This window comes from Elephas maximus, chromosome 26 (genome assembly GCF_024166365.1).
Source record: "Elephas maximus indicus isolate mEleMax1 chromosome 26, mEleMax1 primary haplotype, whole genome shotgun sequence".
Lineage (NCBI taxonomy): Eukaryota > Metazoa > Chordata > Mammalia > Proboscidea > Elephantidae > Elephas > Elephas maximus.
Genome location: NC_064844.1, coordinates 6,684,676 through 6,712,547, shown reverse-complemented (window position 1 = coordinate 6,712,547; position 27,872 = coordinate 6,684,676). Strand labels below are relative to the sequence as shown.

At 43.1% G+C, this 27,872-nt stretch overlaps 1 protein-coding gene across 2 annotated transcripts; it reads left to right on the top strand.

Moving 5' to 3' along the window:
* Positions 1–11: 11 nt before the first annotated feature.
* Positions 12–27,481, top strand: CFAP36 (cilia and flagella associated protein 36). Of its 2 annotated transcripts, none has more exons than XM_049870523.1 (10): positions 12–355; positions 8,031–8,095; positions 8,775–8,876; positions 16,958–17,072; positions 20,626–20,713; positions 23,247–23,298; positions 25,216–25,318; positions 26,201–26,337; positions 26,510–26,659; positions 27,309–27,481. In XM_049870523.1, the coding sequence occupies exons 1-10, from the start codon at positions 241–243 to the stop codon at positions 27,408–27,410; spliced, it is 1,029 nt and encodes a 342-aa protein (XP_049726480.1). In that variant the 5' UTR covers positions 12–240; the 3' UTR covers positions 27,411–27,481. The 2 variants fall into 2 exon arrangements, with proteins under 2 accessions (XP_049726480.1, XP_049726479.1); XM_049870522.1 differs by having other exon boundaries at positions 26,198–26,337.
* Positions 27,482–27,872: the final 391 nt, after the last annotated feature.

Here is a 27,872-nt window from a genome sequence, read left to right as displayed (position 1 = left end):
TGAGGCGCGCAGACTCCCGGGAAGATGCGTTCGCTTCCGGGCGGCGCCTGCGGCGACTACGCGCGTTGCCATAGCGACCATTTTTACGTTAACCCGTTTGCAGCTTCCGTCCAGGCGTCGGGGCAACAGCCGGGGCGGCGCTCCCCCAGTCGCGGGAAGCCCTCTCCTCGCCCTTGGCTCCCGCGGCCCTAGGGTCTCAGCAGGCTCGGGGGTGCGGGCGCCTCTCGGCCTCGGAGCCGGATGGCTGCGGAAGAGGAGGATGAGGTGGAGTGGGTGGTGGAGAGCATCGCGGGCTTCCTCCGAGGCCCGGACTGGTCCATCCCCATCTTGGACTTCGTGGAGCAGAAATGCGAAGGTAAAACCGGCAGCGGCACCGGCGGTGCTGTCTCGGCTGCTCCCAGCCGCCCTGGGCAGGGACGTGGTCCGCGCAGGCCGTCTCCTCCTCGGCCCTGGCCCAGGCCCCTGCCGGCCACGGTCAGAGCCTGGATTGCAGGAGGGGGCTCTCCGTCCGGGGCTGCAGTGGGGACCCGAGTCCTCGCCCCCGGCCCAGGCCCCCTGCCGACCGCGGTCAGAGCCTGGATTGCAGGAGGGGGCTGCAGTGGGGACCCGAGTCCTCGCCCCCGGCCCAGGCCCCCTGCCGGCCGCGGTCAGAGCCTGGATTGCAGGAGGGGGCTGCAGTGGGGACCCGGGTCCTCGCCCCCGGCCCAGGCCCCCTGCCGGCCGCGGTCAGAGCCTGGATTGCAGGAGGGGGCTGCAGTGGGGACCCGGGTCCTCGCCCCCGGCCCAGGCCACCTGCCGGCCGCGGTCAGAGCCTGGATTGCAGGAGGGGGCTGCAGTGGGGACCCGGGTCCTCGCCCCCGGCCCAGGCCCCCTGCCGGCCGCGGTGAGAGCCTGGATTGCAGGAGGGGGCTGCAGTGGGGACCCGAGTCCTCGCCCCCGGCCCAGGCCCCCTGCCGGCCGCGGTGAGAGCCTGGATTGCAGGAGGGGGCTGCAGTGGGGACCCGAGTCCTCGCCCCCGGCCCAGGCCCCCTGCCGGCCGCGGTGAGAGCCTGGATTGCAGGAGGGGGCTGCAGTGGGGACCCGGGTCCTCGCCCCCGGCCCAGGCCCCCTGCCGGCCGCGGTCAGAGCCTGGATTGCAGGAGGGGGCTGCAGTGGGGACCCGGGTCCTCGCCCCCGGCCCAGGCCACCTGCCGGCCGCTGTGAGAGCCTGGATTGCAGGAGGGGGCTCTCCGTCCGGGGCTGCAGTGGGGACCCGAGTCCTCGCCCCCGGCCCAGGCCCCCTGCCGGCCGCGGTCAGAGCCTGGATTGCAGGAGGGGGCTGCAGTGGGGACCCGGGTCCTCGCCCCCGGCCCAGGCCCCCTGCCGGCCGCGGTCAGAGCCTGGATTGCAGGAGGGGGCTGCAGTGGGGACCCGGGTCCTCGCCCCCGGCCCAGGCCACCTGCCGGCCGCTGTGAGAGCCTGGATTGCGGGAGGGGGCTGCAGTGGAGACCCGGGTCTTCGACCCCGGCCCACGCCACCTGCCGGCCGCGGTCAGAGCCTGGATTGCAGGAGGGGGCTCTCCGTCCGGGGCTGCAGTGGGGACCGGGGTCCTGGTCGCAGGCCCTAACACAGCCCCGGGACACAGCAACCCTGTGCCCGGCCTCTCAGCCCTCCCCGCACGTCTGTCCTGGGCCTGCTTGGGATGGGCTTCGGCTACTTCCCCAGTGATTTGACGGGAGAAGCATCAGTGTTCTCCGAGGCCCCGCTAATCCCTAGTATTTCAGCCTGTGTAGCCGGCTTAGGAAATGAGTAATGGTTTGCCCCCGACCAGCAGCTGATTGAGAAGGAGGGCTGTGATCACCTCCAGCAGGCCCAGGGCCGGTGTTGGATCCCGGTGGCTTGTATTCCTTTTATTGAGATCTCTGACACTTAAAAAAAAAACCCATTGCCCGTCGACTGGATGCCGACTCATAGCAACTGACACTTGGCCATGCCAAAAATGAGGAGTACCTTCCAACAAAGAGTATAGACCCAAAACCCACTGCCACCGATCAACTCCAGCCCTTAGCAACCTCATAGGACATAGTAGAATTGCCCAATAGGGTTCCAAGAAGCAGACTGCCACATCTTTCTCCCTTGGAGCAGCTGGTGGGTTCCAACCGCTGACTTTTTGGTTAGCAGCGAAGAGCTTTAACCACTGCGCCACCAGGGCTTCTAAGAATATAGACGTAGCATAATATTCTGTGTGAGGAAGGGCACCTCCTGTTGCTGACTGGTTACCACTTGGAGTTCTGCATTCAGTTCTTGGAGACAAATTGGATCCCATTCAAGGAAAAGAAACCAAAAAATGCTGACATGTGAATGAGTACCCAGGTGTTATACAGGTTGTTTAGCGTGGCAAGACTTTGAAGGTAGTAACATCCAGCGGTCATTTGAAGCACCGTCTCACGTTGGAGAGATTAGTCTTGTTTTGTAATGGTCAGTTGGGGAGGGCTAGGATCAGTGAGTACAATCTACAGGGAAACATTTCTATGAAGGAAGTACATCGTAACTGAACGCACCCAAGATGGGTTGGCCTTCCTGGGAAGGTGATGGTTCCCCAGGCCCTGGCCGTGTTTTTAGAGTGGACCTGACAGTCACTGACTGGAGATGTTATATAGGAGATTCAGCTATCTCATGGTTGATTATTCCGGATGACCTTTTAGGAGTCCTTTCCAGCCCTACCAATTCCCTGGATCTGGGCAAGATGAAATTTAGATGGACATAGAATCTATTTATTGCATTCTCAGTGCCACAATGAGAATTCCAATGGTAGTTATTAAGTGTCATTTTTGTAAGATTTTTTAAGAAGTTCAAAAACAAAATTATCTTTCTTTGTACATCTTTTAAGAGTTTAAAACGCTGTTATGAGACTGATGAAGGACAAGGAAATCTGACCTCCTTTAGGAGGAAGAAACCCTGGTGGCACAGTGGTTAAGAGCTCGGCTGCTAACCAGATGTTGGCAGTTTGAATCCACCAGCCACTCCTTGGAAAATCTGTGGGGCAGTTCTACTCTGTCCTCTAGGGTCGGTATGTGTTGAAATCCACTTGACAGCAAAGGGTTTGGTTTTCTGGTTGGTTTAGGAGGGAGAAGAAATTATGTCACCTTTTGACTCTATTTACTCCCCTGAGGCTAAGTGGGGGGAAAAAATTAAAGCATAGTTCTTTCGGTAATATCTAAAGGAGCTACATCTCAGCAATAACACATCTGATTGTGTAATTTCTCAGGGAAGCAGTAATCCCCAGCTTTACAAACATATACTGTAAATGAAAACAGTGTAAGTATTGGCTATAATTGCAGCTGGGGCCCTGGTGGTGCAGTGGTTAAGAGCTCAAGAGCTCGGCTGCTTACCAAAAGCTCGGCAGTTCAAATCCACCAGCCGCTCCTTGGAAACCCTATGGGGCAGTTCTGTGCTATCCCATGGGGTTGCTGTGAGTCGGAATTGATGGCAACAGGTTTGGTTTTTTTTTTTTTCATGTTGCAGCCGGTATATCTTCTTACATAGAGACGCCAGGAGAAATGGAAGTAACATGGCCAGTGACACTTGGAAGATAGTTTTATACTTCACTGGCTTTGGGTTGTCAGAATGCTGTTCGCTACCTCAGATAATTTAAAGATCAGTTTTGTACAGCCTTGTTAAATCAACACTTATTTCAGCAAACATGGAGTGTCTACTACAAATGAGTCCTTGGGCCAGAAGCTGGGGATAGAAAGATGAATAAAACAGCCCTTGAGCTTGGGAAGTTTATGGTCTAGTGGGGAAGATAGGCAGGTAGACAGAATTTAAATGCAAAATGGTAGGTGCTATACTAAAGGTAGACATATGGTGCCGTGTGTTATGAATTAGAGGAAAGGATCTAACTGCCTAGAGGTTGGGGAGTAGGTAACAGGTCGTGGAGGAGACGTCCCTTTCCTTGTGTCTTGAAGAGTGGCTGGGAGAGAAGAGGGGAAAGCCAAAAGACAGAAGGAACAGCTTGAGCAAAGGCCAGGAGGTTTGAAGCAGTGCGTGTGCTATGTTTGCAGGCATTTCAAGTCGTTGGATATTGGTAAGAGTGCAAAGTTTGGGTTGTGGAATGGTGGAGATGAGACATGAGACCCAATCTTGGAGGGTCTTGACTGCCTTCTAAGGGTCTTGCACTTATTCTTTAGGCAATGAGCAGTCATTGAAGAGTTTTAAGCCAAAAATTACAGACGTTTGTTTTGCATTTTAGAAAGATCGTTCTGGGGGCATTAAAGTTTGTTGTTTGCAATTCAATTTGTCCTGTTTCTCTAATTAGATTGTAGCTTCTTGAAGGAAAATATATCTTTCTAATCTCCTGCAGCATCTCACTCATGGGATCATTGGGTAGACATTTGTTTTGGTTTTCTTTATTTTAAAGTCATTATTAATCTGTATGTAACAAAAATGACCTAGTCATTTTCAGTAGTATTTGTGTCAGCAAATATAAAACACTCTGGAGCCTGCTGTAAGAGGATTTAAGGTTTTAAAACTATTAACAATAATATTTTGTTAAAAGTTTACAAAGAAAATGTTGCTTTATATTATTGGTTAAAAGTAGCAAATTAGTGTTTGTCTCAGTATCAGGTAGACCTTAAGTAGGAGAAAAAATTATTTGCAATTAACGCAGCATTTTTTTTCTTTCTGTTGTAGGGTAAAGTAAAATAATGAAGTATTGAGGTACATTTGAATTTTAAACAGTAATCAGATTTTCTCAGTGAATTATTGTATTTCTTCTAAACAGTAGTTTCAATCTTGAGAGTTTTTTTTTTTAATTTTTCTAAAATCTCAGGATTGGTTTAGTGGTTGTGGGAAGTACAGTGTAAGATTCATGAACAAAATATAGTTGCCTGCTAGAAATTCAAGGATCAGGAAGGAGTGTGCCTTGGTGTCTAGCCTCAAGAGTCACTGGATGAAGAATTGGATGAGCCTTTGAACAAGTTTCATAGCTGATGCTGATCTCTTGGGACTCTCTTCAAAAGCAAAAGGCATACATTTTTATCTGTGTGTATTCTTTTCTTTGGACTACTTATTAAAGGTCAGTGTTAAATCCTATTGTGAATAGCAATTTATAATCTATGAAGTATTATCTGAGAAGTATTTGAGCACTACTAAAATACAATGATGTCCTTGTATAAGTCTGTGGGAACGAGAATTTAAAAAGAATATCCGGTTTGGACAGGTATAATTATGTGTGCTTAATGTTATCAAATGCACTATTTAGGCACTGTTTAAAAACCTCTTATAAAAAGCTGTCATGGTAACGAACACATGAAGAAATGCCTGCAATCATTAGCCATTAGAGAGATGCAAATCAAAACTACAATGAGATGTACCATCTCACCCTGGAAATAATGGCATTGATCAAAAACAAGTAAACAATAAATGCTGGTGAGGTTGTGGGGATATTGGAACTCTTATACACTCCTGGTGGGACTGTTAGATGGTACAACTACTATAGAAAATGGTTTGGTGCTTCCTTAAAAAGCTAGAAATAGAAATTTCATACAATCCAGCAATCCCACTCCTGGGTACATAGCCTAGAGAAATAAGAGCTGTGACAGGAATAGACATATGCACACCTGTGTTCATTGCAGCATTATTCACAATAGCAAAAAGATAGAAATAAATGTCCATCAACGGTTGAGTAGATAAACAAATTATAGTATATACATACAGTGAAGTACTACGAAACGATAATAATGATGAATCCATGAAACATTTCACAGCATGGATGAATCTGGAGGACGTATGCTGAGTAAAATGAGTCAATCACAGAAGGACAAATATTGTATGAGACCACTATTATTAAAAGTCAAGGATAGGTTTACACACAGAAAGAAGCATTCTTTGATGGTTACCAGGGATGAGAGGGGGAGGGAGGGAGATCATTAAATAGATAGTAGACATGTGTTAACTCTGGTGAAGGGAAAGGCAATATACAGTACAGGGAAAGGCAGCAAACATGACCAAGGCAAAGGAATACCTGATAGGTACACAAGAATAAGTGGCAAATACAGTAAATGCCGTAACATATCTAATCCTGCAATGACTGTAATAACAAACAGTAATTTGTGAGTGGATACATAGGTAGATATGTATGCCAAATAGGTGTGGGAGGTTGTAGGGGAGTACACCTGCATGCCTGTATAGGTATGGTTGTGGATGTTTCTACATGTTTGTATGTGCTACATGTATAGTCACATATATAATAGAGCATGTGGGGGCACAGTGAGGAAAATTCTTGGACGTAACCAAACATCTCAAGAGACTGAGCTACTGAACTTGAAGGCAAAGAACCACAGTCTTGGGGGACATCTAGGTCAACTGGCATAACGTAGTTCATAAAGATAACTACGTCCTAGGTTGGTGAGTAGGATCTGGGGTCTTAAAAGCTTACGAACGGCCATCTAAGATACAAGTATTGACCTCTTCCTGTCTGGAGCAGAGGAGTGAAGAAAACCAAAGACTCAAGGAAGAAATTAGTCCAAAGGAGTAATGGCCCACATGAGCCAGAGCCTTTTCTAGCCTGAGACCAGAAGAACTAGATGGTGCCTGGCTACCACGACCCACCTCTGTGACCAGGAACACAATAGAAGGTCCAGGTTAGAATGGGTGAAAAATGTAGAACAAAATTCAAATTCATGAAAAGACCAGACTTGCTGGCCTGAGACTAGAGGAACCCCTGAGACTGTTGCCCCAAGACACCCTTCAGACTTGGAACTGAAGCCCTTCCTGGAGGTCACCTTTCAGCCGAATAATAGACTGGCCTAAAAAATGAACAGTAACACCCGTGAGGAATATGTTCCGAAGAGCAATCAGTTATACAAGACCAAAAGGGCAACATTTGCCCAAAAGCAAAGATGAGAAGGCAGGGAAACTGGACGAATGGAAGCAGGGAACCCAGAGCATAAATGAGGAGACTGCTGACACATTGCGGGGTTGCAGTCGATGTCACGGAACAATTTGTGTATAAATTATTGAATGGAAAACGAATTTGCTGTATAAGCTTTCACCTAAAGCACAATAAAATGTTAAGAAAAAAAAAGCTCTCATGGTGATTTTCTTCCCATATTTTGAGAATTGGTTTCTGATAAAAGCTGTAAGAGATTTTTTATTTTAACTTTTTATTACCCGTCATCTTTGGGGAGCAATGAAGCGAGAAGTTATTTTCTACATTAGGTCACTTGCTTTATCTGTTACCAAGTAGACATGTTCAGATTTGTTTATTCCTTCAGGCTTTTAAGACCTGTTAAAGGAAAGACTTTGTGGGTGAGCCTAGGTTTTGGTTCCGGTGCTCATACACATGAAAACTCTTTATTCTCAAAAGAATCTTTTTTTTTTTGATCCCAAATGCCTAGGTTGCTTGTCCTTTTTGAAGAAAGGATTATTACTCACATTGCATTTTAAGATATTTAAAATAATACTAATAGTATTATTTATAGTATAGAAATCCAGAAGCACCCTGGGGAGTAAAGGAGACTGGCTTGTAGGGGAAGTATTTCTCTGTTAAAGCTGAATATTATAACCTGAATATTCAAGTTTTTCACGACTTTTAGTGTCAGTATATTTAATTTATCATTACCAAACTCTGCTTTCTGTAGTGAAAGTTGAGACTCATGATCTGATATTGAGAAAGAACATTAACCGAGGTTGACTAGTAACACATGCACCCTTCATAAGTCCAAGAATTCTGCATTTCTAACAAAGAAAACCTGAAAAGCTGACTGTATATCAGTTCTCATAAACTATTTTCCAAGAACTTTAGGACTTAGGAAGTGGTATATGTAGCCTAAATATTTTAAAATATACCTACTGGTATTTTCAGATGTCCTTTTTATCTAAAGGTATCAATTAAAAAAAAAACAAAAAACAACAACCAAGAATTGGAAGCTGAAGACCTAGGCTATAAGGATGACATTTCTATTTGTAAGGAGTAGACTTCTATATTTGCGTTAGTCAGATAACTTTTTTATTTTTTACACTGTGTGCTATTTTTCTCTTTCATTTAGTTTTTGATGATGAAGAAGAAAGCAAATTGACCTATACAGAGATTCATCAGGAATACAAAGATCTGGTGAGTATTTTGTTCACTGATTAGAATAATATTATTTTTAGCTTTTTTAAATAAAAAAGGACTTTTCCATTAAAATTCTTTAATTTGACAGAAATCAGATATACCCTAATAATGCTACCAGTTAAAATGAGATTCTGAGGGTTCTCTGAGCTTCTCATTCTTATGAATTTTATCTCTTTTACTGTAGAATCTTAAGGAATATACACATATATATATTATTTATTTTGTTGTTGAGAATATACACAGTAAAACATACACCAATTCAACAAGGAATATTTTTTTTGACAACGATTATAAGGGACCTTGCATCTCATCTTTAAATTTTATTCTTGGCCTTTTGCTGATGCATCCAGGGAAGTGTTAATTCTTCATTTAGCCCTGGTTGTCTTGTGATTTTTAAAAATGCCTCTGGGCAGCTGAAGTGTTATGCCACTTGGAGCTTCATAATCCTCACTTACATTATTTCTGGTAGATGAAATAAAATTATTTTATGTAATTCTCTAAAATATTTTAACTTTGTTTTTCTGTGAAAAATAATGTCACTGCCATGTGACATAATATGTAGATTAATCATTGTCAGCAAGCTTTTGATTATACTTTTCTAAGCTAGATATACAACGTGAGAACTGTCAGCTACAGTTTTTCTATGTTAATTATAAAAGTTAAACTTTCTCTGCAGGTTGAAAAGCTGCTGGAAAGTTACCTGAAAGAGATTGGAATTAATGAAGATCAGTTTCAAGAAGCGTGCATGTCTCCTCTGGCAAAGTCTCGCACATCACAGGTTTTGGCTTTTGTGTTTTCTGCTAACCTATAGTTTTTACAGAAGTACCCAGGGTTTCACTTAAATTTGTATGTTTTTCATCCACACTCCTTTCATTCAGGTATGTAAAGTTACACAGATGGTCCAAGTATAATATTTTAGACATTGTGGGAGGCAAAGAAACAATTCATCCCATATGGATTCATTTTGGAACCACCTGGAGAAATGATAATCTGAGACATTAATGAGCTGGTGCCATTACAAATGAGTTTTCTGAACTGAGAACTACCATACGATCACAGGATTTATCCGCGCTTCTGCTTTGTTTTTATAGATCTCTGGTAATCCTGTCGTTAGCCTTTTTTAATTGTAGCAGATCCATGGTCCCTAGTTCTGGGGCTTCCTTTTGTTGGAATCCCTTTCATTGTCTCATTAGCCCTGCAGTGCTGGAATGAAGTAGCTATTATGTGTATTTATTTTTTATTGAGGGTTCGTGCTAGCTGCTGTTGTAGGCACTTGACACGTATAATCCCATTTAGTCTTTCTGACACCCCTTAGAAAATGGGCACAATTTTGCTTCCATTTTAGAGACAAGGAAACTAACCACAGAGATATACAGCAATTAGTTCAAAGTCCACAGCTAATAAGGAGAGCCAGGGTAGCAGCCCATGCAATCCAGCTGAGTTTCGTGCCTGGAAGCTGCTCCAAGTTGCACCTTCTCACAAACATGCTTTGGTTTCCCGTGGTCTACCAAATAAACTGGAGTTCCTTACTGAGATGGGAGTCAGGATTGTCTGTGATCTGACTGCAGGTTCTATTTTCAGCCTCCGTCTCCTCTCCTCTGGTAGCTCTCCAGGACGTTAGGTACTACAGTCATTCCTGGCTGCTTGCTCTTGTGATTATCTGAGCACCTGACCTCGCTCATGCTGTTTCCTTAGCCTGGGAGGTCTGCCCACACCCCTCACCGTCCTGACCCTTCCTGACCTACAGAAATCCTTCTCATCAACAGGGCCTGGTTGATGGCAGCTTTCTGAGCCTCTCATCAGACCAGCACTCATTCTACCTCACTAGGCGCTTTTACACTGATAGTTTTGGTACCCTGCCCTGAATTATCATTGCTTACACATCTTTTTGCCCTGCTAGATTTGAGTCCTTTGAGCTGCTTCTAGTCATCTTTGCGTTCCTAGCATCTGACCAAAAGAGACGAGAATTTAGTTCCTAGTAGGTAGTTTTCAATAAATCTTTGTTAATTTGAATTACCTTGTTAATGTGGCCTAAGGGAGTTGCTTTGACTGGTGTTTAACCCATCACTTCCTGGCATAGTTCTTTTCAGCATAGCTTCTGCTCATTTAAAAGTTGCTTTTCTGGTTAAATCTTTAATATAACATAACATTTAAAAAATAACATTTAAATGTTATTGGTGCGCTCACACTAATGTAAACAAACAGCTGATTTTTGTAGCTAATGATCCGGTAAAGCACAAGCTGGTTTACTGTTCAGTGGCCTTGGTGGTTCAGGGAGGCGTTGATGCTTCAGTGGAGTTCTCGCCTGCCCTGCAGGAGGCCTGGGCTCAGTTCCCTGCCAGTGTACCCCATCAGCCCCCACCCATCTGTCATTGGAGGCTTGCATGTTGCTGTGATGCTGAACAGGTGTCCGTGGAGCTTTGTGACTGAGGCAGATTAGAGAGAAAGGCCTGGCAATCTACTTCTGAAACTCAGCCAGTGAAAACCCTGTGGATCACAACAGTCTGATCCGCAGCCAGTCATGGGGATGGCAATGGCGCAGATGACGTGGGACCTGGCAGCATTTCATTCTGTTGTGCATGGGCTCGCCATGAGTTGCGGGCCAACTTGATGGCAGCTGACAACAACAACCATAGTTTTATTCTAAGAAATAACAGTGCGCTTATTTTCTTCTCTTTTTTAGTTGAATAAGAAGAATTTGATTGAAAATTATCGACCAGTATTTCCGTTTCTTTGAAGACATTGATGTTTGTTTTTGTTTTCCTCATTCATCAGGAATACACTTTTCTGCTTTTGTTACAATTCGCCAGCTTCCTATTAAGCCGTCACAAATGAGCCTGAAGTGCTTCATGAGTGGAGATGTTCAGTCATAGTGGACGCACCCACCCATCTTTTATTTGCGTTATCAGAACAGCTTTAAATTATTTGTGAATGAAGATGTCCTGGGTTTTAAAATATTGTTTTCAGATCTGGATTACTACGTCTTTCTCTTTCATTGCTATAGCATACAATGCCTTTCCATTTATTTGGATTAGATTGGCAGTACAGCCTTGTTACATACCAGGAGGCAAGGCTTTTGAGCCAGACAGACTTGAGTTTGAGTTGTGGATCTTCCATTTCCTACCTGTACGACATGGGACAAGATTCGTAACCATTCTCATCCTCAGCTTCCGCGTTGGTAAACTAGGGTAGCATCTACTATGGCAGGTTCTTGTGAAGCTGAAGAGAGAGTGGACATGAAGCATTTAGCACAGTGCCTGGCATCTGTCAGGTGATCTATGAATGGAAGCAGCTTTTAATTAAGGTAGCTATTTTGGTAGTTGATTAGCAGCATACTAATGGGGCCAGGGTCATGTGTTCAATCCCCACGTGGACTAGTTAGCTTTGTTCTCTTCTGGAGCAAACTCTTAGCACCAGACACCTAATGGAACGTCATCGAATCAGCACTAGGCTGTCACCATTTTGACAGAACAGCCCAAAGTACGTTATTTCCTGCTTTGCAGCAAAAATGTAATCTTTATACATAGAATCCTAAGGCTGATTCCAGTGTGCCAATCCGGAGTGCCTAGAAATGGACTCAAGAAACCATTTCCTGCCCTGGGAAATTTAGGAGGTAATTCTCGTTTTATTTAAGCTTGGTTTGCTTTGCTTTTGGTGTTTTCCGTCCAGCTGCCAGCTCCCACTGAATCGTTTTACTCAGGCAGACTTGCAGAGTCCTCTCGACTTGGTCTGCTCCTAGTTAGAACACTGGTCCTGGTGTAGTTTTTGAGTCTTTATTTGCGTTGCCGTTAAAACCGGCAGGAGTAGCAAGGAGTGCGTGAGATGAGGAGCCGTAGGGAAAAAAAAAACACCAACCTTCTAAGAGCGTATTTTTCAGTTATGTATGTATAGTTTCTTAGACAGTGCCGTGAACTGGGATACCCTTCTGAACAGTTCAGAAAATCTGATGATAATGTGATAATAAGAGAGATGTATTCTTTCATTTGTCTTTAGCTCATCTTTGGGATTTGGTGTCTTTTCCAGCTGAAATAGGCCAAAGTGAGTTCCTTATTGCTTGTGATTTTTGGCCTGGCTAAAGCCTGTCCTTGATTCCTGTCTATGGCAAAATCCAGGGACTCACATGTAATAACAATCAGACAAACAGTATTTTTGGATTGGTTTACTTTGCCTTTTATGAGATAGAAATGAACACTCCCACAAATATTTTTGTATTTTTGATATAATAATAGTGGTTTGGGGAAATTGTGCCTTTCATTTCAGTAATTTTCACTGTTGAACTGATAAACATGTGGTGTTATCATTCATTAAAAAATAATAGGATAATTAATGTTATTTTGTGCGAGTGCTTATAAGATTTTTAAGTGATTTGCTGAAATATTATTTTTATATTAGATATTTCTTGTTAGCTTAAGTACTAATAGCTTTTTTTTTTTACATTGCAACTTTCTTGGGATATAATTTGCATGCCATAGAATTTACCCACTTAAATGTTCTTGGTATATTCACAGAATTATGTGGTTATCACCATGATCACTTTGACACATTTTTATCACTCTAAAAAGAAATCCTAAACCAACTAGCGGTCACTCCGTATTTTCCCCCAAACCTCTTTAGTCCCTGGCAATCACTAATCTACTTATTTTGTCTCTATAGATTTGCTTATTCTGAACATTTCATATAAATGGGATCATACAACATGTGGTCGTTTGTGTCTGGCTTCTTCATTTAGCGTGTTTTCAAGGTTCATCCATGTTGTAGTACATACCAATACTTCTTTCCGTTTTTATGGTTGAATATTCCATTGTGTGGATATGTCAAAGGGGCCCCAGTGGTGCTGTTCTCTTCTGTCCTGTAGGGTCACTGTGAGTCGAAATCAACTCGAAGGCACACAACAACAGCATGGATGTATCAACATTTTATTTATCCATTCATCTATTAATGGACATTTGGGTTGTTTCTGCTTTTGGCTATGATGAATAATGCTGCTATGAACATTTTTGTCTATAAGTTTTTGTGCGTGTTTATGTTTCATTTCTCTTGGGTGTATACCTAGGAGTGGAATTGCCGGGTCATGTGATAATTCTGTGTTTAACCTCCTAAAGAGCTGCCAGGTTGTTTTTCAAAGTAGTGGTAACATTTTCTTTTCCCTCCAGCAGCGTATGAGAGTTCCAGTCTCTCCACATTCTTGTTATTAACAGTCTTTTTGTTATATCCATTTTAGTGAGTATGCAGCTGTTCAGCTCTGTAGCACATGAGGTTGTCATGAGTCAGTCGACTTGATGGCAGTAGTTTGTTTTTTCAGTAGTTATGCAGACATTGTGGTTTCGATTTGCGTTTACCTTGGTGGCTGATGATGTTGAGCATTTTTTCATGTGCTTACTGGCATTTTTATATATATATGCATATATATATTTGGAGAAATGTCTATTCAGAGCCTTTGCCTATTTTTTTAATTAGTTGTTTAACTTTTTATTGAGTTATAAGAGCTCTTTAAATACATACTGTAAGTACAAGTTCCCTATCAGACATACAATCTATAAAAATATTTTCCCACTCTGAGGGTTGTCTTTTTTCTTTATTGATGGTATCATTTGAAGCACAAGAGTTTTAAATTTTGATGAAATCCAGTTTATCTAATTTTTCTTTTGTTGTGCTTTTGGCATCATATCTCAGACAGCTTTGTCTAACACAAAATCATGAAGATTAACCCATATTTTCCTCGCAGAGTTTTATAGTTTTAGCTGTTACATTTCATTCTTTTCCATGTGACTATCCATTGTTCCGCCACCATTTGTTGAAAAGACTATTCTTTTCACCATTAAATTTTCAACTTTGGCACCCTTGTCAAAAATCAGTTGACCCTAAATGTGAGAGTTTATTTCTGGACTCTGAATTCTATTCCATTGGCCTATAAGTCTGTCCTTATTCTAGTACCACACATTCTTCATTACTGGAGCTTTGTAGTAAGTTTTGAAATTGGGAAATGTGAGCCCTCCAACTCTGTTCTTTTTCAAAATAAAGTAACCTTGGCTATTCTGGATCTTCTGAATGTCTGTATGTATTTTAGAACAAGCTTGCCAGCTTCTGGAAAGAAGCCAGCTGGAATTTTGATAGGGATTACAATCAGCCTGTACACCAATCTGAGGAGTATTGCCATCTTGACAATATCAAGTCTTCTGATCCATGTGATGCCTTTCTATTTATTTAGGCCCTCTTTAATTTCAACAATGTCTCATAATTTTTAGAATATAAGTTTTCCACTCATTTTTGTTAAATTTTTCCTATTTTATTCTTTTCGATGTCTATTGTAAATGGAATTGTTTTCTTAATTTCGTTTTTGGATTAGTCATTGCCATTGTCTTGAAATCCAATTGATCTTTTCTGTTTATTATTATAGTAAAAATATATCTAGCAAAAGATTTGCCAATTCAACAATTTTTACATGTATAGTTCAGTGACATTTATACAATTGATTTTTGTATAATGTGTCCTGCAACCTTGCCGAACTTGTTCATTAGTTCTAATCGTTTTTTGTTGAATTCCTTAGGATTTTCCATATATAAGATTGTGTCATCTGCAATGCAGATAGTTTTACTTCTTCATTTCAAATCTAGATGCCTTTTATTACATTTTCTTGTCTAACTGGTGACTAGAACCTCCAGTACACTGTCAAATAGAACTCTTGTGCTTGATCTCAAGGGGAAGTCATTCAACCTTTCCCCACTAAGTGTAAGTTAGGTGTGCATTTTTCATAGGTGCCTATGTTACCTTTTTCTTTAGGGTTGCCGTAGCAGATTACCACAAACTGGGTGGCTTAACACAACAGAAATCTATTCGCTCACAGTTCTGGAGGCTGGAAGTCTGAAATCAAGGTGTTGGCAGGGTTGTGTTCTCTGTCTGAAGGCTCTCGAGTAGGAATCTGTTCCATGACTCTCTCTTAGCATCTGGTGTTGCTGGCAGTCCTTGGTGTGTGGATGCATCGTTCCAGTCTCTGCCTCTGTGGTCACCTGGCATTCTTCCTGTGTGTCTGTCTCTCCTTCCTCTCCTTAGAAGAACACCAGTCCTAGACTTCAATTTCACTTTATTACTTGATTCGCAAAAACCTTATTTCCAAATAAGGTCACATTCACGCATCTTTTTCGCTGACCCACTACTAAGCATGGTGTTGTTCTCCAGGGACTGGTCCCTTTTGATAACATGGCCAAAGTACGTGCGATGAAACCTTGCCATCCTTGCTTCTGAGGAGCACTCTGGCTGTAGTTCTTCCAAGACAGACTTGTTGGTTCTTCTGGCAGTCCATGATATATTCGATATTCTTCACCAACACCACGATTCACAGGTGTCGATTCTTCTTCAGGCTTCCTTATTCGTTCTCCAGCTTTCACATGCATAAAAAATGCATATGAGGTGATTAAAAATACCATGGCTTGGGTCAGGTGCACCTTAGTCCTCAGAGTGGCCTATTTGCTTTTTAACACTTTAAAGAGGTCTTTTGCAGCAGATTTGCCTAATGTAGGACGTCATTTGATTTCTTGGCTCCTGCTTCCATGGGTGTTGCTTGTGGATCCAAGTAAAATGAAATCCTTGACAACTTTAATCTTTTCTCTGTTTCTCAAGCTTATTGATCCAGTCGTGAGGATTTTTGTTTTGTGTTGAGGTGTAATCCATACTGAAGGCTGTAGTGTATTCCATTAATAGCTCTTAGTTCTTCTGACTTCAGTCTTTGAAATTCCCAGGGCTCCTGATCATCTGTTCTTGACAAGGCTTTCTGAATAGAGTCAGATCTGATTTCACAGTCCATCTGTGCTACTCGATTGACTAGTGTGTCACTGAACAGCTTGGAAAATCTCCTTATGGTGATCTTAATCTCCTTATAGTGATCTGGGAGGATGCTTAATGAGATTAATTAGCCTAATAGATTGCCTGCTAGCACATCTGGTCCTTTTGTAATTTCAGCAAATATTTATTATTTTCTATGTGTAGTACACTGTTCATGGTTATGGTCTGGCAGATGTGCTTGCCAAGACCTGAGTTCTCTGAAATAGCCTATCTGCACATTTTCTCAATGGAACGACACAAATGCAGAGAATCACTTACACGTTTAAGCCTATGGTATGATTAAGTCAAAGCAGAGATAACGGTGGAAGAACCCTAGGCCAGGTGAGTGTGAACATGGACATGTTTGGATGCGTTTGAATTCATCAAAGTCAGATTCTCAACGCCTGGATGTTCGTTTTTTGTTAATGTGCTCTGAGGCAGATACTTCAGTTTTTCAAATATGGTATACTTCTGTTTCACCTAGAAATGCTTTTATATCATAATTTCTAACTCCACCTCTTTGTGAAACTTTCTGTGCGTAGGGCAGCTACCGCTCTGCTCTTCATTGCTGATAGCTCAGTACACTTATTGTCCAGACTCCATTTTGGGGGCATTTAACTTTATTTAGATATTTTTATTAAGGAATCATTTTGTAGTTACTGATTTACCATTAAGTAAACAGTAGGTTTCAAGTGAAAGAATATAAACTTAGTAGATTATTTTGGCTAGAAAACAAACCCAGGTACTAAAGTGGTTACATTAATAAAAGAAGCCAGATTCCCGGGTGGTGTTTTGGAGTCATTCAGCTCTGCCCATTGGGAAAACATAGCACTGTCAGCCTTAGCTCCCTGGGAGCAGCGGGTCATGAGTGTCAACCTCTCGAGAACCCAATCTTAAAGACTTTTAAAATAAAATCATAAAATTGCCTTTTTTGAGTCATCTGATCTTAACGTACCATTTTGTGCTGGAAATGATATGCATGCGTGGGAAGCAGTTTAAAAAAAACTGAATCTTCATTTAACCTATAGTTTCTCTCTACAGGCCATTTTGCAGCCCGTTTTGGCAGCAGAAGATTTTAGTATTTTTAAAGCAATGATGGTCCAGAAAAACATTGAAATGCAGCTGCAAGCCATTCGGATAATTCAGGAGAGAAATGGTAAAATGTTCAAGTTAGAAATTTTCAGTGCTAAGCGCATGTTTTGCATTTTTGACTATTCTAATTTAAATGGTCCTACACGTAACCACCTTGAATAATTTTATGTCAAGTCTGAGAGTCTGTGGCTGACTTAAGAGGTGAAAGAGCCAAACTTGTTGATAAGCGTGTATTTGACATCTGAAGGAAAGCAGAGCAGAACTCGATCGAATGATAGGTTCGGTCTCAGAGAGCCCGATTTTCTGTCCAGCCATTTGTTGATGAAATTCAGTAATTTTGAGCGATCACAGTTATAGTCACTTAGAGAGAAGGCAACACGTTTTCTCCTGCTGGCTTATCACAGTTAGGGCCTTGTAGGGAGTGGTGGATCTTACACTTCAGTAAGCATCCGAAGCACGCAGAAGGCTTGTTGAAAACGCATTGATGCCCCCCAGCTTTTTTCAGTAGTCTGGGTTAGGACCCTGATAATTTGCATTTTTAACAAATTCCTGGGTGATGCTGAAGCCGCGGCCCTGGGACCATGTGAGAACCACTGTTAGAAGGCAGTGGACAGATACGGTCGTCCCAGCGTTGGGTGGAGAAGAAAACAGAACCCAGAGTCCCAGCCAACCTTCGTTGACTGTATCTCTTCCCTGACTGCTTCATCTCAGTCTCGAGCTCTTCCTGCTTTCGTTCCCTTCTTAGGTACCTGAGCTATGTTAGACCTCTGGACTCAAAGCATCTGACTTCCCAGCCACACTGCTTGTTATTGCACCATCTCCCTTTCAGCTCGGATCCTTACCTCTGTTTCAGACTTTGGCTCTGGGAGCTTGACCAGTGTTCCTTTGCTCAGTTGATTGCCACCAGTACTCTTCACTGTTCTATAACCTGTGTAGCGGTTTGGCAGCAGGACTTGCCCGTTGATTGTTTCTTGCAGATAAGAGAGCTGTGTGTATATAATTCAGTTGTATTATTTGCTCTGCAAGGTCTGGAACGTGCAGCAGTAGGTGCAGGGCAAACGAGGGTATTGCAGGGCCTTGTAGATTCTGCTCGCATTTGTCTGATGTGAGTAGCAACTGTTCCTTAGAACCAGCCACACCATAACCATCCCCCTAAATCCTGAGAAGCTGCCCCAGCAGGAAGAGAGCTGTTGTTTGTGGACAGGAGCTGACCCCACTCAAGAATGCGCGGCACACTGCTGTCGATTTGGTGTAAGTAAGTTTGGTAAGCAGTCCCTTTCTCTTTGTCTTTCTACCATGGTTTTTGCTCTAAAATCCTTTCTTCTGAATTTTTCCAAAACTATGCTTTATTCTCACCTGTGGGATAATGAATTTGAATCTTTTTACATCGATAAATTTTGTTTTCAGGGAATCAGTTTTGATGAAAGAAGTTGTGAGCATGACACCGACACTATGTATGTAGATTTCAGTTTGGAATTTCACTGGAAACTCGTTTAAATTTTACCGAAAAGATAACAAATGCATACAGCTTGTATCAGCTGGATGCTTCAAGCTGCCAATAGCAGAAAACCCCAGTAAAAATGGGTAAGCAGTAAGATATTATCATCTCACAGATCAAGGAGTCCAGAGGAAGGGACGAAGGAAGGCAGGTCCAGGCCTGATGAATTCAGTGGCTCGGTGATGTCATCAGGGACCCTGCCATGTCCCATGGCTCTACCCTGTCGTTCTCAGCATCTTCTCTTGTGATTGCTCTCTGGCAGCACTGAAGGCAGACTCCACTCAGCAGTGTCTCTTGAAGAAAAGGGATGTTTCCTCCTGTACATCTCTGGTTAGCAAGATAACACTTTAACGGAGGCCCCCAGGAATTTTCCCCTCAGGCACAGTTGGTCAGGATTAGGGCCACACATCCTTCTCAAGGAGCCCTGGTGGCACAGTGGTTAAGAGCTTGGCTGCTAACCAAATGATCGGTGGTTCAAATCCACCACCCACTCCTTGGAAACTCTATGGGGCAGTTCTGCTGTGTCCTACAGGGCTGCTATGAGTCAGAATGGACTCAATGGCAATGGGTTTGGTTTTTTTGGTATCCTTCTTAAACATCTGGCAGGGGGAATGAGACCATTCCGCTTGGTTTAAACCAATCATAAGTCCATCTGGGGGCCAGGGGTACGCCTCGAAAGTATTTGGCTGCCTGATAACTACACAAAACCTGGCTTATGTTAGCAGGGGAGGGGGAAGGGAGTGATGTGAGTAATGGACGCTGTCAAACCACAGGGCCGGACAGTTTAGTCGTGGTTACACATGAACCAATACTTAACTTCTGCCTCAGAGTTATTAATATTTGTATTTAAGAATGTTGCCTAAGTTAGATTCAGGGAGAGTACCTTATAGCTCTGTTGATTGTTCTTAAAGTTACCATTTGAAAATTACCTTGGTGGTGAGAAAACTCAAAGGTGCTGTGGATTCTGGGACGTGTCTTAGCAAAGAATTATGGGAAAATGCACATCAGAGCATTATTTTGATGACTTTATTCCATACTGTTGCCTTGCTCTTCCCTTAGTACTTTTAATTTTCCTTAGGAAGACTCTTAGGAGATTACTAATTTTACATCTTTCAATGAAGCAAAAATGCACTTAAGATGAGTGGATTGTAGTAATGTTTCCTGGTTGTGATGTTGTACCAGTTTGCGAGATGTCACCATGGGGGGAAACTGGGTAAAGGGGATCCAGGATCTCTCTGTTCTTTTTACAACTGCATGTGAATCCGTTACCTCAAAATAAAAAGCCTAATTAAAAAAGGTACTGAAATGTCCCGGGGATCAGCGTAATAAAGCAACTTGAGAGCGGCACTGAAATCTCCAAGTCACGTGTGGATAACATAACTGGAGGTACAAATTGATAGACATGCTAATACAGCGGGAGTGTCGTAACCACGGATACGAGAGAACGCTTACTGCACCTCAGGAGGGTATAGGTAGTAGAGTCAGTTAAGGGGCACTGAAAACCACTTACCCGGCCTGAGGGCTGTGTTGCCCTGGCTTGAGGTTGCTAAACTGATGACTGACCAGAAGTTCCAAGGGCAGAGATTGTCTCATCCTTCCTTATGTCCCCCAGAGAGCCTAGCACCATGCCGTCTGTGTAGAACGTAAGCAGGGCCCTGTTTTGCTGTAGCTGTAATATGAATTCAGAGTGTCAACATGCTATTTCAGTTAAAAAATTATGTTTTCTTTTTGAACGTTTTTGCCACTTAAAGAACACCCTTACGAGCACAGTTGCGTTATTAACCTCAGCTTAGTGGCTTCAGCGGTTTATTCTCAGGCAGTACAGAACAACAACAGCAGTAGCTCGTGTTAATTAGTTGATATTTGCCGTATATTATTACTGTTATTTTAAATAGGTGATACAAATAACTCTAAGAGACATTTCTTGGTAAAATGGTTGCTTTTTTTTTTTTTTTTCTTTTTGTGGGAAAGGTCCTCTAAAACCAAGAGTTGATAGCTTCGAACATTTAAGAGGTGGATCTAATGAAGTAATTTGCACTTTCTGACGAACTATAGCAGTGAGAAGTAGAGGTTTTCAGTTGAACTGATGTTCTTCTATGTGGTCTTTGGTTTTGAACAGGTGTGCTACCTGACTGTTTGACAGACGGTTCTGATGTGGTTAGTGACCTTGAACAGGAAGAAATGAAAATCCTGAGGGAAGTTCTTAGGTACCCTTCTTTAATTATCTTTTGAATGAATCAATAGTAATATTATAATATGATCTGCATATGCTTTTTGCCCCAAAAGTATCGTGAACCAATCAAATATCTAAATTACCCACTGAAACCGAAAACCAAAACCAAACCTGTTGCCATCAAGTTGATTCCGACTTATAGCGACCCTACAGGACAGAGTAGAACTGCCTCATAGTGTTTCCAAGGAGTGGCTGGTGGATTCGAACTGCTGACCTTTTGGTTAACAGCTGAACTCTTAACCACTATGCTACCAGGGTTCCATATTAGCTACTAAAGACCATGAAAATGATTTGTGAATTTTATTTATGTATAACTGTGTATATATTAGGAGCCCCTGGGTGTCTCAGGTAGTTAAGCACTCAGCTACTAACGGAAATGTGGGCATTTTGGGTCTACCCAGAGGTTCCTTGAAAGAAAGGCCTGGCAATCTACTTCCAAAAGGACAGCCGTTGTAAAACTTATGGAGTCTCTGAAACATGTAGGGTTGCCATGAGTTGGAATCAACTTAATGCAGCTGGTTTTATGTATAAAATTTCTTAACAGAAAAAATGATTTTCAGATGACTTGTACCTGATCAGCCCAAGTGGGAGGGTCTTCTTCCACTCCCACCATAGAAATAGGAAACTAGACCCCTTGGGAACGAGTTGGCAGTAAGGCTCCCCCCGCCCCCCCATCCCTGGAAAGGGAAGAACAGTGACCTGAGCTGAGCAGGGTGCCCCATGGCCCAGTGTTGGGGAGGCTCATCCCAGATGTCTCACAGGAGGGGGAGGGGTGCCCAGACTCCCACAGACTGAGGAGCTGGAGGGATGGCAGGTGGGAGGTGTCTGTCCCACGTGAGTGTGTTGCCATCTCCTCGCCCCAGTTACACGACTCAGCCTGGCATGGAGCATGCCGCTCAGTAAAGGGCCCACACGGAACTGGGAAGGTTAGCAGACATTTCTTTTCCCGTGGGCCTGTTGGCCCTGACCCCCGTGGGAGTTTTGGGAGGGAGGGGAGAACATGTCTGATGTGTAAACCTCCCGGGGATGTACTAGGCTGAGGACAAAAGGATGCCTGCAGCCACTGTGTCACCTGCAGAATGGGGCTTTGGCCTTGCAGGCCCATCCTCTCCAGCTGTGCTGCGCAGTTACACATGACCCTCTTCTGGCTCCTCGAGTCTCCCCACCTGCCCCCTCTAGTCTCCCCACCTGCCCACCGCCACAGCAGAAAAGAGGGGCGCGCTTAGAGGATGGGCCTAGCTGGGAACTGAGAAAGGAGCCTTGGGAAGTTGTGCCTAATTTCAGGGGATTTGAGTGGTTGTGGGGAGGGAGGGAAACCCTGGTGGCATAGTGGTTAAGTGCTACAGCTGCTAACCAAAGGGTCAGCAGTTTGAATCTGCCAGGCGCTCCTTGGAAACTCTATGGGGTGGTTCTACTCTGTCCTACAGGGTCGCTATGAGTCGGAATCAACTCGACGGCACTGGGTTTGGTTTGGCTTTTGGGTTGGGGAGGGAGGCAGCCGTGCTGCCCTCAGTGGTCTCCTGAACCCAGCCCGTTCCTGTGGACCCTGGTTCCCCTGGCCAGGCAGATCCCAATACAGAGGGCTTTGGGATTACAGGTGTGAAGCGGTAAGGGTATTTGGTGGTAAGTTTAGAGGACTGATAAAGTTTTGAATTGGATTGGTTGCACCTGTTGATTGATTTGGTGGTCTGATCAGCATTGTACTTTTAGATTTTATTTTCTAAGAGTTTTTGAGGAAGGTGGCTGCTGTGAAGGAGTCCCTGGCTGGCATAAACGATTAAGCACTGGACTCCTAACAGAAAGGTTGGTGGTTCAAACCCACCCTGAGACGTCTCGGAAGCGAGGCCTGGCGATCTGCTTCTGAAAGGTCATAGCCTTGAGAACCTTTGGAGCAGTTCTGCCGCACACTTTGGGTCGCTGTGAGTTGGGGCTGACTGGACGGCAACTAACAGCAGCAACTACCACGGATGAGATGGCCAGGGGACTTAGTGACCAACGTGTGTGAGACCTGATTTAGTGTGTTCCTGAATCACACTGCTGCAGCGAGCACTTTATGGAGCTGACAGGGCTGTGGCACAGCAGCATCAGAGGAGCAGAGGAGATTTGCAATGGCTTAGAGGTCAGCGGAAGAGCTAGAACGAGGGGGGACATTGATCGCACCAAGAGAGGTATAACTGACCTCAGGAGGGAGACCAGAGGCCGTGTTCATGGGAGTCGTCATTCAGATTGGAGTTTAGGGTTTCCAGCCTGTTCGTCTTTGTTTAGCTCCAGGGGTCATTCACAGTTCATGAAGAAACGGGTAAACCTGGGTTTGTTGTTAGCAATGACACTGACGCCTGTGTGTCTTTCCTGGTTGATTATAAGCTGCTGTAGAACAAGGCCTGATCATTGTTTCTAATATCCCTTAGGTGTATTGTAAGCTTAGGTTTACCTGTGGGCTGGTTGAATATTTGTTCTTTGACCAAAAAAGAAAATGTACTTTTCGACCCTGTGTTTGTATATTTCAGAAAATCGAAAGAGGAATATGACCAAGAGGAAGAAAGGAAGAGGAAAAAACAGGTGTTTGCAGAGCACGTATATGTAACAGGAGTATTTCATGGCACTTAGATCTTCCCAATAACAGGAGTATTTCATGGCACTTAGATCTTCCTAATAACAGGAGTATTTCATGGCACTTAGATCTTCCTAATAACAGGAGTATTTCATGGCACTTAGGTCTTCGTAATAGCAGAAGTATTTCAAGGCTCTTAGCTCTTCCTAGTAACACGAGTATTTCAGTGCTCTTAGGTCTTCCTAAATTTAGGCCTAGTTTTGGCTGTTAAAAGTTTAAGCTTACGTAGAACTATACAGTTCCTCAGAGTTTTCCTATTTTCTTAGCAAGTCTAAGCATTTATATTTAACTTCTACCTAAGAAGAATTCATTTCTTTCTAATTCCTCTTAGGTTATAACTCATCCAGCGACCTACCTTTTAAATTCCATGATAAAGACCACAATTATTAATTCCAAAAAAACTGTAATAGCATTTTTATGTTTTTGGAGACTTCTTAATAAAAATTCCCTTTCATTTTATGAACAAAAGACTATTAAGGAAAATATTTTACTTTCCCACGTATGACTCCCTTACCGTTTCGCAGCAGCAGCCAGCACTGCTGCAGAAGGTTCCCCGTGGCCCCTAACGTTACCACCTTAGGGCGGAATGCGCAGCATCACAGTCCTGGTACGTGGTTCTCCCGCTGAGAGCCGTCGCCGTGGAGCGCCTCACGTTTCCTCAGAGTAAATTACAGTCAGGGAAGCTCAGCTTGCTCCTTCCTCTCCCCTTTGCTAGCTGCTTCTCTGTGCATCTCCCCGATGTCCCTGAAAGGGAAGGGGGCCTAAGTATAACCTCTGTCAATCACCTGAATGCCATTTCCTTTTCCCCTCACGCATCATGGCAACATACGTGCTCCTGTCATCTCACCGTTAGCTTCTTTGAAAAATCTGTCTTTACTCCAAGGTACTCAAGTGCAGAGCAGAAGAGAGATATTTTAGGATTAAGAGGTTATTGAGTAAATCTCTTTTTAGTAAATGGAGACAGAGTTCTTAGATGTTAATAAATATTTTTTTAATATAAAGGGGTAGAACAGAAACCAGTTCAAAACTGTTATCAGAAGATGGTAGTACTCTCGGATTTATAAGCAAACCACATTAGGTAGGTACATCAGGCTTCTATGTTTTAGGGGCATATGATTGTTTTTATGGGCTTTTTCCCTTGACTTTTTGTTATGGAAAATTTTAAGCACACAACAGTAAAGAGGGTAAAAATTATGAACCCATGTGTCCAGCATGTAGGGCGTACGCTCTAGATATCCATGAATTATCTAGTAAGCCACGTTGTGATGGGGTTCCTCTATTTTTAAGGAAAAATGAGTATCAGTTTACTTAGTTCTTTCCAACACTTAAATGATTTCTTCGTTTTAAATACACTATTCCATTTTAGAAATAGATATTAATCGATTTGTGCCAACTTTAGGCATTTCAGAGTAGGACTTTATGGATTATTTTAAGTGGAAAAACATCTTATAATTCAGTGGTTTGAGTTTTGCTGGAGTATCTCCTAGGGTTGTGATGAAGATCACGTGACTAATGTGAGTGAAGCCTGGGTTTGAACCCAGTTCTAGCTAAGTCTCAAGCCCTAACCATAACGGGCACCCTTACCGATGGATGACCTGAGATAGAATGTTCACCTACCTCATTTTTATAAAATAGGAGATTATAACTCTGGAAATATAGAACCTTGTGTTCATTATGTATTCAATAGACAGGTTTTTCTTTTCTTTTTTTTTTTTTTTAAATTAATGCCTTTGGAGTAGTGAATTAGGTGAAAATAATCTAAAATGCTTTTTGTTTTTGTAATTCTGGATTTCTGAAGTTATGTGAACTAGGTGAAAATAATCTAAAATGTTTTTTGTTTATTTTGTAATTCTGGATTCCTGAAGTTATCGGAGGCTAAGACAGAGGAACCCTCAGTACATGCTGGTGAAGCTACAGAAATGAGTAGTTCTCAAGGGGGTGGCGAACACCTGGCACCCCCAGCCCTGGGTAAGGTTGAGGTGTGCTGAACCTTCTCTAATGATCTGAATGTAGGTTGCGCCATTTCTATGTATGTCCTTTCTTATCTCACTCTGCTTCCTTTTATAGCTCATATACTCACACTGAAGATGTTTTATTTAAAAAAAAAAAAAAAAAAAACTTTATAATGAAAAATGGCAGTTTAAATGTTAATTGCCTCTCCTGGCACAGTTACCCCAATGCTGGGAAATACTGAGCTCTGCTGTTAGATGTCCTTCCAAGTTCTCCTTGCTTTAGGAATCTTTACGTTTTATTAATGCAGTGACAGGGTTTAGAGTTATCTTCGATATGTAATCACGAACAAAAAATTATTGATAGTAATCTCATTTACTCTTTCAATACAGAAAATGGTAGCTTTACATTAGTTGTTTTGAAAATACAGGGTCACTTAGTTTTTACCTGCAAGCAAAAGTTTTGAAACCAATGACATCACAGTGAGGAAGAAGTGTATCGTTGATTTGGTTTACCACTCGGAATCGACTTGACGACAGTGGGTGTGGTTTGGCAAGCCTGTATTTCATTTTAGTGTAGTTCTAATCATTAGACAAGGATTCTATCTTTTACAGTACCTTGTAAATAGTAGCCGATCAGTATTTGTTGAATTGTCGTTACTCATGACGTAAGAAACTGTAAACCTTTAAAAATATTTGGTAGTATTGAAGCTCCTTGAGGGCAGACTGTTTATCCTTCTCTCCCAGTGCCTGGCACAGTGAAGACACTTAATAAAAGTTGACTGACTGGCTGTGAGAAAAGACAAGGATTAATATTAGCTCATTCTGGTGAACCTAGCCTAATATTTAGTATTTTCTTATAATTTTCTAATTGGTCTCATTATGTGATTGCTGTCAGAAGTTGAAGTGCATTTTGCTAATCAGTCAGCACAACCCTTGGCAAGAAAGCTGGAAATGCTGCCTGAATCTTCCTTCCTCCCACAAAAAGGCCTGAAGATGCCTGGCTTGGAACACACGAGCACGGAAGGACCAATAGCTGTAAGTAAGGGACACAGCTCAGGAACTCTGAGCAGACTGACAGGGCGAACAGCGGTACACTTGGCGGTGTTGTGGCCTTGAACTCAGATTTCTAATTGAATCCGTCAGAGCATCTGTGCCACTCATGGTGTAGACTTGAATTTACATAATCTTCTTCTCTTACGTGATCCAGAGTCTATCAGTGCTCGGGACAGAAGAGCTGAGGCAACGAGAGCACTATCTAAAGCAGAAGAGAGACAAGCTAATGTCCATGAGGAAGGACGTAAGGACCAAGCAGCTAGAAAATACTGAGCAAAAAGGAAGACCTGCTGGGGAGGCAGAGGTATGACTTGCCTCGTAGCCTGTCAGAATCTGCAAATCTTAGTTATCAGAATATGTGCAGAAGAGCATCAAGAATGAATTTTGCTGATAGACCCATTCATTCTAAATCTCCCTGCTAGTGCCAACAGCTGCTAGGTCTTTTCTAGGCAGTTGGATAACTGTGATAGGATTCTGTCAGGCAGAAGTGGTAGCAGCTTCATACATGTTTTCTTGTTTCTTGCCCCTCCTGCCTCCCCACCCCTGCCAAGTGCTTGTCAGCAACTGTCTACTGAAGCGTGTGAGATACTTTGTAGAGCAACATCAGGACCCCAACCACCTCCTCCCAAGAGGCTCTCCCCAGAGATTTTACAAAGAGATGTAGGGAACCCAGTCTACATCGGGAGCCCTGGTGGCACAGTGGTTAAGAGCCTGGCTGCTAACCAAAAGGTCAGCAGTTCCAATCCACTGCTCCTTGGAGACCCCATGGGGCAGTTCTGCTCCGTCCCAGGGTTGCTGTGGGTTGGAGTCTACTGCACAGAAATGGCAAAGTTTACCTCTGGCTTATCCTCTTACTGAAAATATCCCGATCTTTATTCATTTGAGACAGGATGTTGGGACTTTTAGACAGATGAACCCATTTTATACTGAAGCCGTCTTTTTCTTTTTTAAAGGAAATGACAGAGAAGCCAGAAATGACAGCAGAGGAGAAGCAAACATTACTGAAGAGGAGACTCCTTGCAGAGAAACTTAAAGAAGAAGTTATTAATAAGTAATAGTTTTATGAAACTATTTAGCAAAAGAGCAGCTCAGATTTTAAAAATAAATTATTTAATCCTTACACTGAGCCTGTTAGTTTCAAATACTTGAGTTTGAAAATGCCAATGTTAGCTTATCATTACTATTGTAAACCCTGGAAGTGGAGGGTGGTGGGGAAGACAGCTCCTTACGCTGACCAAACCAAAAAATGCTTTGCTGGCGACTCTGACTCGTAGCGACCATGGAGGACAGGGTAGAACTGCCCTGTAGGGTTTCTGAGGCTGTAATCTTGATGGAAGCAGACTGCCACATCTTTCTCCTGCGGAACGGTTGGATGGTTTGGACTGCAGACCTCAGCCAAGCAGTTAACCACTGTCCCACCAGGGCTCCTTGATACTGACCAGTTTGATATAAATTTCTGGATCCCACTGTCTTGGAGAGAGGGTATAGAAACTAGTCCATAGAACATTCATCCACTT